The sequence below is a fragment of the Halichoerus grypus genome, chromosome 5, assembly GCF_964656455.1.
Source record: "Halichoerus grypus chromosome 5, mHalGry1.hap1.1, whole genome shotgun sequence".
In the NCBI taxonomy this organism is placed as follows: Eukaryota; Metazoa; Chordata; class Mammalia; order Carnivora; family Phocidae; genus Halichoerus; species Halichoerus grypus.
The window spans coordinates 130,566,699-130,579,499 of record NC_135716.1 but is presented as its reverse complement, the minus strand read 5'-3'; the positions used below and the strand labels follow the sequence as shown (position 1 = coordinate 130,579,499).

General features: G+C 34.9%; 1 protein-coding gene across 6 annotated transcripts in view; it reads right to left on the bottom strand.

The window, feature by feature from the left end:
- Positions 1 to 272: 272 nt before the first annotated feature.
- The window catches only part of PTGER3 (prostaglandin E receptor 3), a 188,225-nt gene continuing 175,696 nt past the window's right edge, over positions 273 to 12,801 (bottom strand). The window contains exons 4-5 of one of the 6 annotated variants that reach the window (XM_078072910.1): positions 8,004 to 8,061; positions 1,870 to 2,038 (exon numbers count right to left, since the gene is read on the bottom strand). In XM_078072910.1, coding sequence (XP_077929036.1) covers positions 2,018 to 2,038; positions 8,004 to 8,061 — 79 coding nt within the window. In that variant the 3' untranslated portion in view covers positions 1,870 to 2,017. Of the gene's footprint in view, positions 2,039 to 8,003; positions 8,062 to 12,801 lie in introns of those variants that run through there. The other 5 variants (XM_078072908.1, XM_078072907.1, XM_078072914.1 and 2 more) reach the window with 5 other exon arrangements.

The window sequence follows — 12,801 nt, the reverse complement described above, 5'->3', positions numbered from 1 at the left end:
GCCTATGTTTAAAAATGAAATTAAAAATAATGGAAAGTTTAAATTGGAATCCAAATAAATAACTCTAAACTTTTGCCTGTGCCTTTATTTCTCTAGTCTGTGCTAAGAGAAAACCCATAGAGAAAGATAGAAGAGCAAAACATAATAAAGAAACCTTTAGTCCATATATTTCACTTTAAGAAGTTACATTAACTAGCTGTCAGTATTCAAAATAACATTGTTTTAGATTCACAAACTTCTATAATCTTCCAGAGGAATTTACTCATTAATACCAGTTTTGTGTGTGGTGACAATGTGATAATATAATCTGGTATGTTCTAGAAACTTTCCTTTTTTTCCAAACTCATTTTGATATATTGACCCATTTAGATATATTGACATTATCATCTCAACTTTTATTTTGCCATAACGTCAAATTCTCATATCAATGTATGGCTTATGTTTATAAAAGAATTTGAATTTATTTTTCTTTTTCCTATCATCCATATCCACACCCACTGCACACCTAACATTTGAATAATGACTTGCAAAATCCTGATAAAGACAGGGAATAGGAGAGGTCCTAAATAAGGAAAAGGGTAAGAGACATGTTGGAAAAAGGAAAACACCAGTTGAACTTAAACTAATATGCAGATTATGATTATAACTGACAAATAAGTTGTCCATAAAGGCAGAACTCTTCTACTCTTATTATCTGTTTACATGAGTGTCAAAGCTTCAGAAAGAAAGGATGTGCCAGGAAGAAATATAAGTGGTGGTCATGAGTTTGAGAAAAATTTGGGAAAATGAAAAGATTGGTATGTGGCCTGTTCCCCAAGATGTTTTCATGGACAAAGTCTGGGTTGTAGGAAGAGAAGGTTATTGAGCTAGAGACAGTGGTAGAGGCAGAGGTAGAAATAGAACGAGAGAGATTTACAGAAGGCATTCAAAGAACCCATTGTATTTATTAAACACCAGAAAGGGATTTTTATCCAGAGCATATTTTTAAGACCTTCACAATCATTAAAATAAATCGACAGGGGAAATACCCAGGGGAAATTGTCAATTTTATAAACAGGCCAGACACAGAAGAAAACCAAATCATCAATAAGAAAAATTCTCAACTCCACATTTCAATCAGGAAAATGTAAAATAAATTAAAATGAGATACCATTTCACACCCATAAGGACGTAAAAAGCTAAAACATCACAAATGTTGGTATAGATACACATGGAGGAAACTCTTACACATGTGAATATAAGATGCGTATGCCAGGGGCACCTGGGTGGCTCAGATGGTTAAGCGTCTGCCTTCGGCTCAGGTCATGGTCCCAGGGTCCTGGGATCGAGTTCCGCATTGGGCTCCCTGCTAGGCGGGGAGCCTGCTTCTCCCTCTGCCTCCCTCTCTCTCTCTCTCTGACTTTCATGAATAAAAAAAAAAAAAAAAAAAGGTGCGTATGCCATCTGACCCAGCACTTCCACTCCCAGGTATTTATCTTAGAGAAACTCATGCTGATGTGCACAAGCTAACATGTACACTGGTGATTTTTTTTCTTTTCTTTTTTTTTTTTCTTTTTTTGCAGTGCTGCTTATTATAGTGAAATAAAATAACTTTCTTTTCTCAGGGGACTGACAAATTATGTTTTCTTCAAACTATGGAATACTCTACAGCAGTTAAAATTAATGATGTAGAGTTTCATGTTTCAATATGGATAAATCTAAGAGATACAATTTTGAGTGAAGAAAACCAAGTAGCAAATCATACATATAATATGAAAACATGTATGTAAATATTTTAACTCATAAAACAAGAGGATACAAATTTAATGGATGCATATATATGTAGTAAAAGTATAAAAACATGCATGGGAACAGGACATACCAACTTCTGGATGGGATTACCTTTGGGGGTGAGCATAGGGGAGAAAATGAAAGGGAATGGGTTAGGAGGTGCAATTTTTCTGTGATATTTTCTTTCCTTAACAAAAAGGAAGTTGAGGAACTTCCAGTGATGTGATCTTGGCAGCAAGGTCGATTTTTAATCTCCAAAAAATTCCTCCTGAAAAATAAACAAAAAAATTAGGATAGCAAATGAAAAATCGATTGATAACATCTAAATAAAACTAGAAAGAAAAATATTTCTGTAAACTTCAGATTATGAACACGGATGATAAATCACCTACAGCAGCAGAATAAGAACACGATCAAAGCTGGGTGGTAGGAATAGTGAGAAATGAATGGGCACAACCTGTGTACTCCACAAACCAGGGTTTTAAAATTTGCCAACAAATACCCACCTCTAAGAGAAGAAGACCCTACATATTCTGGATGGAAACATAGGAAGACAAATCTGAGAATGACCCGTGAAACTTGGAAAAGTCCCCGGGGTCTGTGAATTAAGAAAACTTCACACAGGTATGAAAAAAAATTAAAGGTCTGAGCTAATTTTAATTTATAGTTAAATGACCACACAGTTGAGCCACCGGTTAACTTCCATTTACAAGTTAAATGACAGAACAAGGAAGTAAACAGAGAAATCCAGAATGTAAAGCATTCTATAGGACAACTAATCCAGTTTCTACAAGTCAGTGTCTGAGGGGAAAAGGAGGAAGAGAAAGACTTCTCTGAATTAAGAGATATTTGTAAGATGTAATCAACTGAAAGTGGGGATCTTGTTTGGATTCTGATTCAAACAAATCAATGGACACATTTTCCAGACCATTCATAATTTGATTTTGAACTAGGTATGAGATGATAGCAAAGAAATATTGCCAATTTTATTATGTGATAATAATACTTTTTTAAAGGAAAATGTCCACAATTTTTAGAGATTTATATTGAATCATATAGGGGTAAAATTTTGCTGCCTGATATTTGCTGTGAAATGCATAAAGAAGGAAAAATGGAAAGAGCAATTTTTAAAAATAGGTTAAGTTATACGAAGCTACATTAATTAAAACAATGTGGTACTGGCATAAAAACAGACATATAGACCAATGGCATAGAATAGAGAGCCCAGAAATAAATCCTTTTGCATATGGTCAAATGATCAGCAGCAAAAGTGCCAATGGAGGCAAAAGCAGTCTCTTCAACAAATGGAATTGGGAAAATTGGATATTCACATGCAAAAGGATGAACTTGAATCCTTACCTTAGATCATATGCCAAAAATTAAGTCAAAATGGATTAAAGACCTAAGTGTAAGACATAAAGCCATGAAACTACTAGAAGAAAACATAGGGGGGAAAGCTTCATGACACTGAATTTGGCAAGGTTTTTTGTTATGACACCAAAGTACAGAAGCAAAAATAGACAAGTGAGACTATTTCAGATTTCAAAACCTCTGTACGTCAAAGAAAATAGTCAACAGAGTGAAAGGCAACCTTCAGATGGGAGAAAATATTTGTAAATCATGTATCTGGAGTTATATTCAGAATACATAAAGGACTCCTACATCTCAACAGCAACAGCAATAACAACAACAACAACAACAAAAAACAGCCCAATTTAAAAATGGGCAAAAAACTTGAATGGACATTTCTCCAAAATAAATATACAAATGGCCAACAAGTTTATGAAGAAATGCTCATCGAAAGAAATCACTAAAGAAATGAAAATTGAAATCCCAAAGCAAGATCACCTCACACACATTAAGATGGCCACTAACACAAAAACAGAAAATAACTAGTGTTGGTGAGAATGTGAAGATATTAGAATTGATGGGAATGTAAAATGGTGCAGCCATTGTGGAAAAACAGTATAGAGGATCCTCAAAACATTAAGAATACAATTGCCATATGATCCAGTGGTCCCACTTCTGCATATGTATTCAAAAGAATTGAAAACAGAATCTCAAAGAGATATTTGCACACCCATGTTCACTGAAGCAGTATTCACAATAACCAAGAAGTGGAAGTAACTCAAATGTCTATCAACAAATGATTGTATAAAGAAATTGTGGAAAATACATACATTGTAATATTATGTAGTGTGAAGAAAGAAGGAAATCCTGTCACGTACTACAACATGGATGAAACTTGAAGACATTATGCTAAGTGAAATAAATCAGTCATAAAAAGACAATTACTATATGGTTCCACTTTTCTGAGGTATCTATAATAGTTAAATTCATAGCAGAAAGTTGAATTGTGGTTACTGGGGACTGGGGAAATGGAGGAATGAGAAGTTGTTCAAAGGGCATAGAGTTTCAGTTTTGCAAGATGAAAAAATTCTAGCTATCCATTCCATAACAATATGAATATAGTTAGCACTACTGAATTGCACACTTAAAAATGGTTAGGATGGGGGGCGCCTGGCTGGCTTGGTTGGTGGAGTTTTTGACTCTTGATCTTGGGGTTGTGAGTTCAAGCCCCACGTTGGGTGTAGAGATTACTTAAAAATAAAATCTTTTAAAAAATGGTTAAGGGGCGCCTGGGTGGCTCAGTTGGTTAAGCGACTGCCTTCGGCTCAGGTCATGATCCTGGAGTCCCTGGATCGAGTCCCGCATCGGGCTCCCTGCTCGGCAGGGAGTCTGCTTCACCCTCTGACCCTCCCCCCTCTCATGTGCTTGCTCTCTCTCATTCTCTCTCTCTCAAATAAATAAATAAATAATCTTTAAAAAAAAAAAAAAAAAAAAAAAATAAAAAATGGTTAAGATGGTAAATATTAAGTTATGTGTCTTTACTACAATTAAAAAATAAAAAATAGATTGAATGAATATGACAAAAATTTGACAATTGTTTTATCTTGGTGGTTGGTATATCTTATACTAGCCTCTAACTTTGAATTTATATTAAAATGTTCATGACTTTTTTTCAGAAAAAAAGAAATTTGAAATATGTATTGCAGTGCATTAACATCTGTTTATTTAGGGCAGGAAGTAATTGGATGTTTTTGTATGCTTGGAACATTTCATGATTCAGAAGAAGTAATGACTATAGAAACTTGACAACATTGAACCTTAAGTTTATTCAGTTTGAGTCCCTGGGTCCCAATTCCAAATTATTATAAGAAAGGAAATCCTGTACTAATCAACAGTGACCAGTGGAGAAGTTCACATAGTTCAAACAGGACTGTATGAAGATGATGATCCAGAAAAAGTGATCTGGGCTTTGAAGAAACTGAAAATGTTTACTATAGGCTGGAAGGGCAGGAAGGATTTTCACTGTAGATTAAAAAACCAAACACAAATGGGTAATAAGGCCTGGATGCATTTGGCTATCACAGTTTGATGCCATTATCCACTCATGCCACTAATAAATCCTGAAACTCCTATGCTATTTTTTTCACTTTCTTGAAGGACGGAACAAACAAACAAATAGGGGTGCCTGGGTGGCTCAGATGGTTAAGTGTCTGGCTTCGGCTCAGGTCATGATCCTGGGGTCCTGGGATCAAACCCCGCATCGGGTTCCCTGCTAGAGAGGAGCCTGCTTCTCCGTCTCCCTCTACTGCTCTCCCTGCTTGTGCTCTTTTGCTCTCTCTGTCAAAATAAATAAATAAAATCTTTTAAAAAAATGCTCGCAGTCTTCCAAGGTATCTATTACTATGCTCTGGTAGCTAAAGATGATAAATGATCTTTTCTTTAGGAAATGCTAAAAACTTGTCAGTTATATTAATGACCCAGGCAAGATGAGCTTTTACACAGTGTTATTACTGACTAGATAAAAAGAAGAAATTGAATGATATTATATTAGTGATGTAACAGGACAGATGGTATCTACACTTGTGGTTAACATGGAATAACGTATAGGGCGCCTGGGTGGCTCAGGCGTTAAGCGTCTGCCTTCGGCTCAGGTCCTGATCCCAGGGTCCTGGGATCGAGCCCCGCATCGGGCTTCCTGCTCAGCGGGAAGTCTGCTTCTCCCTCTCCCACTCCTAGTGCTTGTGTTCCCTCTCTCACTATGTCTCTCTCTGTCAAATAAATGAATAAAATCTTAAAAAAAAACATAGAATAATGTATAAATGTGTCAAATCACTAAATTGCACATCCGAAACTAACACAACATTGTGTGTCAACTATACTCATATTTAAAAAAAAAAGCAAAAATTGATAACATCAACATCAAAACAAAATTGCATTCCCTGAATCAAATAGGTCATAAATGACTATCAAAGCCCCCCCCAACCAATTACTGGGGAAATCTGCCCTATAATTTTATACCAACTCTTTATTGCTGCTCTTTATATTTTTGCATGGTTAAGAGAAGTTTCTGAATATGACCTATAAAGATCTTTTAAAAAGTTTATTATTTACTGTGTATTTTGAAATAATTATAGATTTACAAAAAGTTTCTATAATGTAAAGTCCTTGGGTACCCTCATCTACTTTGTCCCAATGGTTACATCGTGCATTAACTATAGTACAATGTCAAAGGCAGGAAATTTATCTTGGTACAATGTTGCATATAGTTCTGTGTCATTTTATCATTTGTATAGATTCTGTAACCAGCACTGCAATGAAGATACAGAATTCTGCCATTACCACAAAGGTCTACTAGTGTCAGAATCAAATGGAGAAGGCTTTTTCTTTTCTTTTTTTCCTTTTATTTGCCAGTTTCAAAATGCCAAGTTATACTCTTCCATCTTCCGATATCAAATGTAGAAATCTTACCTCCCTTTAAGTTTCTTTACTTTTTTGACTTATAATTGTCTTGAATACTTCCTCTACAAACATTGAGGTCCACATCAGAAAAATATTGTACTTTGCACTGATGCTGCATGAAGGAAACTGTTTTCCTGCTGGCTGGTAGTGACAGTCCCCCCCACTGACCTCTGGTATCACTTCTGTGGAGATGGGAGGGTGCCTTCTTACTGCCAGGCGGAGACGGGAGTCCAGGTTCCCAGGGGACTTCCACTGACACTGTCAGAAGAGGCTTGCTACTGCTGGATGAGGATGAGAGTCCCATCTCCCAATCTGGCTTCTCTCTCACCACACCTGGGAAAGGTAGAAGTCAAGGATCCCCACCCAGCTTTTGCTGACAGTGATGGGACTAGAGCTGCAGTTTGTTCCACGGTGCACTTCTGCAGTTATTATCTAAAAAATTCATCTTGCTAAGCTGCCCCTTTCCTTGTCCTTTGCTAGAAAGAACTGGATTTTATGAGGGCTCTAATTTGTCAGTTTCCATTGTTTTTTCCAGGTATGGCTTCTCCAGCACCCAGTCCAGGATATAGGAGTCCAAAAGGTAACCCAGGGAACTGGCCATCATGATCTTTCTTGAGTTCTCAGGTCCACAGTTGGTCAGCCTTCTTCTCCTTACTTGTCAGCCTTCTTATGTTTATGTATCACATCCAGGACTTTTGCGTGCACTTAGGGGAAGGAATAAGGAGAAGTGCATCTACTCCATTGTGGTCCAGAACCAGACACCTAGTGAGATTTTAGAACTTCATGAAGTTTAACTTTGTCCAGGCATTTTTTAATTTGATTAAGCATTAAGCAGCTGTGAGTAAACATTTCTTTGTCATCTAATTGAAGACAATAAGAGACATGACTTATGGTGGAGTTACCACCTCACACCAACTCTAAAAGCTAAACTAATAAATTCAGCATGTAGTGGCTAAGATCAGCCACCTGACAGGTCATCTTCAAAGAACAATGTGATTTCCTTTGGAAACCGGTAGCAACAGGGCTTGACTGTGGCCTAGATATGTACTAAAATAACTAAAGGAAGAAATGTATGAACTGATTATTAATGTGAAACCTCAGAAGAGGGAGTGCTTCAAACCCAATTTTAATACTTTCCATTTCAACATCATGAAGTGAGAAAATGCCCTGAACAGAGGAGTGGATTTCCCAATACTGTATTCTTAGACACTCTATCCTTAGGCAGAAAAATGTATGTACTGGGCTAACATAATTTGACCAACTCATCCCTTTTGTTCTGATTCCACAAAAGGAAATAATTTTACACTTATCTATTGGACTCCTTGTCAAGTTCTTAGAGAAAATAAGATGAGAAGAAGATTCAAACATCTGATACCTGCGGCAACTCTATTTCTCAGTATAATTCTTTAAATTGGCATTCTCACCAGTATCTCATGAGTCTTGATTAGTGTGAGCCAGTCCCTCATTTCCAGACCTTCAAAGCTGAGAAGTAGATAATGAAAAAAATAAAAACAAAGGCATTCTCTCACATAACTACAGTACTATTAACAAAATCAGGAAAATTGATATTGATAAACACTTATCAAATTTATAGCCTATATTCAAATTTTATCAATTTTCTCAGTAATATTCTTCATAGCTATATTTTTCTCTCTGACATAACCCTGGAATAATTTTTTTCTTTAAGAAGTCTAGGTTCCTTGATAAATAGAAATCAAGATCTAGGTATTAGGTGTGTTCAATGCTGTCATAACTTTTAGATAATCTCTGTGAACATATCTAGTATATGTACATGTACATGTACACACATGTATGGCTATATCTATAATCACTTCTAAATTTATTTATCTAGATAAGTAAATATTACAAATCATGAGTTTATAGTGGTATTTTCCATTTCAATTCAATACCAATGTTTCTTCTCTTCATATTTATAACTTTCCCTTAAAATACTACTCCCATTGCTTTTAACATGTTTACACATTTGTTTAAACAATTTTAATATTGCTAACCCATATCATTGCAAAAAGCCAACTTATTAACTGAAGTTCAGTATTTGTTTAAAGTTTCTGGTAAAATTACATGCAATGAAATGCATAACTCTTAAGTGTACAATTTGATAATTTTGGGCAAATGTTTACACCTGTGTAACCTGCAACCGCTCTACTTCTGCTAAGCATGGAACAAAACCACCCAGGGAAAAGTCAAGAACATATGCAAGGGGGTGATTATAATGATTGGTCAGAGAGTTTTATTTATTTATTTTTTTAAGATTTTATTTTTAAGTCATCTCTACACCTAACGTGGGGTTCAAACTCACAACCCCAAGATCAAGAGTCACATGCTCTACCAACTGAGCCAGCCAGGCAACCCCCCAGAGAATTTTAGTGAATCAAGGAGAGGAGTGAGGACATGGGAGATGGACAATGAAAAGGAGATAGAATTAGTGGATTTGAGATTCATGCAGGGTTGAGGGATAACATGGGACATTTTCTTACGATGTGTCATATCTCTGTGACAACATAGTGACTGAGACAATAGAGGTTTATTGTCAAAATATGAAAATATATTGAGAATTCATTTGCTTTTGAATAATCCTAATGGCTACTTTTCCCTGGGAACAGCTTTCTCTCTTGAGGCCACTTACAGATTAGTGCATGCATTTATAAATTGCTTTCTACATTTGCTAATCTTAATATGAACGTGTGAAATAAAAGAACACAAAACTTGTCTTATGGTTGTTATTATTTATTTTAGATGGCAATTCAGCACTTCCTAGAAAGATGCCATTCAGCTTTACAATTTTAATGAACAAATGCATCACCTTCTAATGAGAGACTTTTGGTCCTGAAACTTGACTGAGAAATTATAGAGTCCTTTTAGAATTTTGTATTCTAAAATAATTATAGCAAGTTATAAAGATCCCTCTAAGAATGTAGTGTGAAATATAACTAGGTTTTCTTCTATCTTGCTTAATAGTGGACAGTATTAATTTTTCCAATTTAAAAAGAAAAAAGATGCCAAAATCACTTTATGAAGCCAACAGAGTCCATTCCAAAATTTCCATATAGGTTATTTATTTTTAGGCTTCAGTTAATAGAATATTTTTGTTTTGCTTCAACTTTAATATAACCTAAAATATGTACATATTCATAGCCTTGTTTCATTTATGTAATTTATATCACCTATATGAAAAACCCTTCACTAATAATCCATGACTGGAGCTGTTATAAGTAGAAGTAAATGGTCACTCACAACACATAAATTCAATCTAGAGTTTACGGACAATAATTTCTGTTGATGTATTCTCTTTATTGCTTCATTAAACAAAATTTTATATTTGTACTACCATATGCTTGGATTAAAGATAGCCTTCAAAAAAATGAATGGTGCAAGGACAGCTGGTATATTTTCTCAGAAGAGTTTGCATTCTATGACCTAAGAAAGTTCATTGAATCTCTTTATTGAATCACATCTCAATTGGTAAAGTGGGATTGGTGGAGGCAGTGACCTGAACTATTGAGTTTAGAGATTTATACAAATTGCAGATTCTTTTTTTTTTTTTTTTTTGGTGCAACATGGTTTTTGGTCATTTCATTGCTCTATATGTATATAGAAAAGTATATAGAAAGGAAAAGTATATAGAGAAGGGGAACAAAGGGGAAATATATGTATCACTTTTAAATTTTATGTCTCAAATGTACCAGTAATTATAACTGAGATGTAAACTGGAAGGTTTAAAATAATCGCTTTTTTCTCAAACACACTTTCCAAATTTCTGTTAAACTCTAAAGGTTCTTCTCTGTGTGTATAGTTCTTCTATTATTAACAAATACATTCAACACTGAACTTCAGCAAAGAAAGGGGTGAGACAGAGAAAGGGATGGAGGTAGGAAGATATGTTTACCAGTAACTTTGAGCAAGTTTATTTAATCTTTTTGAATCTCAGATTTCTTACCTATAAATTGAAGACAACAAAATCTATCTTGAAAAGATTGTAATGAGAATTAGAACTAAAAGGTAAAGAATTTAATATTACTGGGGAAAGAGAAGGGACATAATAAAACATCCTTACCATTACATCCTGGAGTCAGGGAGCCTGTGTCCTATCTCTGACTATGTGAGTGGACCTGTTCAACTTTTGCTTTTTCAACAGCAAAAAAGAAATAATACTTGTTTTAGCTATTTCACAGAGTTATTAATAGAATGAAGAAAAAAGTAATGAAATTACCTATATTTGTTTTAAAGTGCTATAGAAATAAATGAAATTAGTGTTTACTAAAGTTCTACTGGAGTTTTGAAATCACTAGTTTATCTGCTTTTTGTATTTGAATAGAGTTGCTTAGGTTGAAATTTTAAGAAATTACTAGATATCAAACATACACAGTCAGAGAAGCAGTCTTTGTATCATTCTCCATTGCTTTTTTTTTTTTTTTTTTTTGCTTTTCTTAAAATTTTTAATTAGTTTCAGAGGTGGAATTAAGTGATTCATCAGTTGCATATAACACCTAGTGCTCATCACAATAAGTGCCCTCCTTAATGCCCTTCACACAATTACTGCATCCCCCCTACCCACCTCCCCTCCAGCAACCCTGTTTGTTTCCTAAAGTTCAGTATCTCTTATGGTTTGCCTCCCTCTCAATTTTCATCTCTTTATTTTTCCTTCCCTTCCCCTACGTTCATTTGTTTTGTTTCTTAAATTCCATGTATGAGTGAAATCATATGGTATTTGTCTTTCTCTGACTTATTTCCTGTAACATAATACACTCTAGTTCTATCCATGTCATTGCAAATGGCAAGATTTCATTCTTTTGATGGGTGGGTAATATTCCATTGTATATATATACCACATCTTCTTTGCTTTCTCACATGGCTGATAAGCAGCACCACCAGAGTTGACCTGATGTAGAGCTGAGACCAGGAATTCTTGGCTGCCTCTCATTGTCCCTGGCCTGCCCTATGACACCTGCTGTGTGAGATTCCCTATTCTCATGTTGAATTTCATCCTCTTGCTCATTGCCTCCATAAGTTACTTCTTAGAAAAAGCAAAGAAGAAACATTAACTTTGAGCATTAAGGAAAATGAGTCATGATGTTAAAAAAATAACATCCTTGTAAGACTTTCTGCAGCATGGTCATAAATATGGTCACTTTTTGTGATAAATATTAGAGGGATTTATCTATTTATTCCCATATTCCATTCTGTATCTTTAAGAAGACCAGTCTGCTATATTTTTATTAGCTTTCTCTTCTTCAATTTATTTGTCAATGACTTTACATATGTGTTTAGAAATTGTGATTTTATTTTCATCTATTTCATGAAACTTTGCCTCTGTTGCAAGATTTGCAATTGTACTTGGTGCTGTAATTACTTGGCATTATATTACCATTATATTATCGGATGTTCTCAGTATCTGGCAATCAGCAAGAAACAGATAAAACAGTACATAATGGGAGAAAATAGAAGCTAGTGATTAAGTCATCAGTGAACATGTATGTGTTATTAAGACTTCTGCATCCCTATACAGACTACAACTGCAGAGAGTCAAGATATACAGAAGATTACCTATAACCTATGAAAGAAGCACTACTATTATTATGCTCATTTCACACAGGAAGAAACTGAGGCTTAGCCATGTTCAAGTTGCAATATTATAAAGTTTTGTAAGTGACAGAGTCAAGGATTGAACCTGCATCTGACTCTGACCTCTAAAGACATCATAGTAAACCATAAAGAACTTCAATTTGATTATGTGTTTTTAAGGAAAAGCAGAGAAACAAGGTCAAGGTGAAGGTCAATAAAAACTGTTAATAAAATACACAATTGTGTAATCAAGACCATTAATTTTGCATGAATTCAGAAAAGGATATTGGTTTATAGAATGAAAGAAGATGGGGATTGTAGAGATAATTTAGTAATGTGCAAGGCAGGTAAACTGATTGTCCCAAACCACATAATCTTAGTGATACAGATGGGTTTTAAAACTACAACTCCTTGCTTTTTCTAAGATAAACTTGTGACAAAATAAAAAAATTATATCTTATTTGTGAGATTCAAACTTTTTAATAATGTACATCATGAAGTTAGCCCAAACTGGATAATATTAACTTGATACCATAGTGATGCAGAAGAGGTGGAGAAAAAATTAGAATGATTCAGCCATTAAACCTGTCTATATGGAAGCTTTAATGTATATCAGACACTATTGGGTCCTGTGGATGC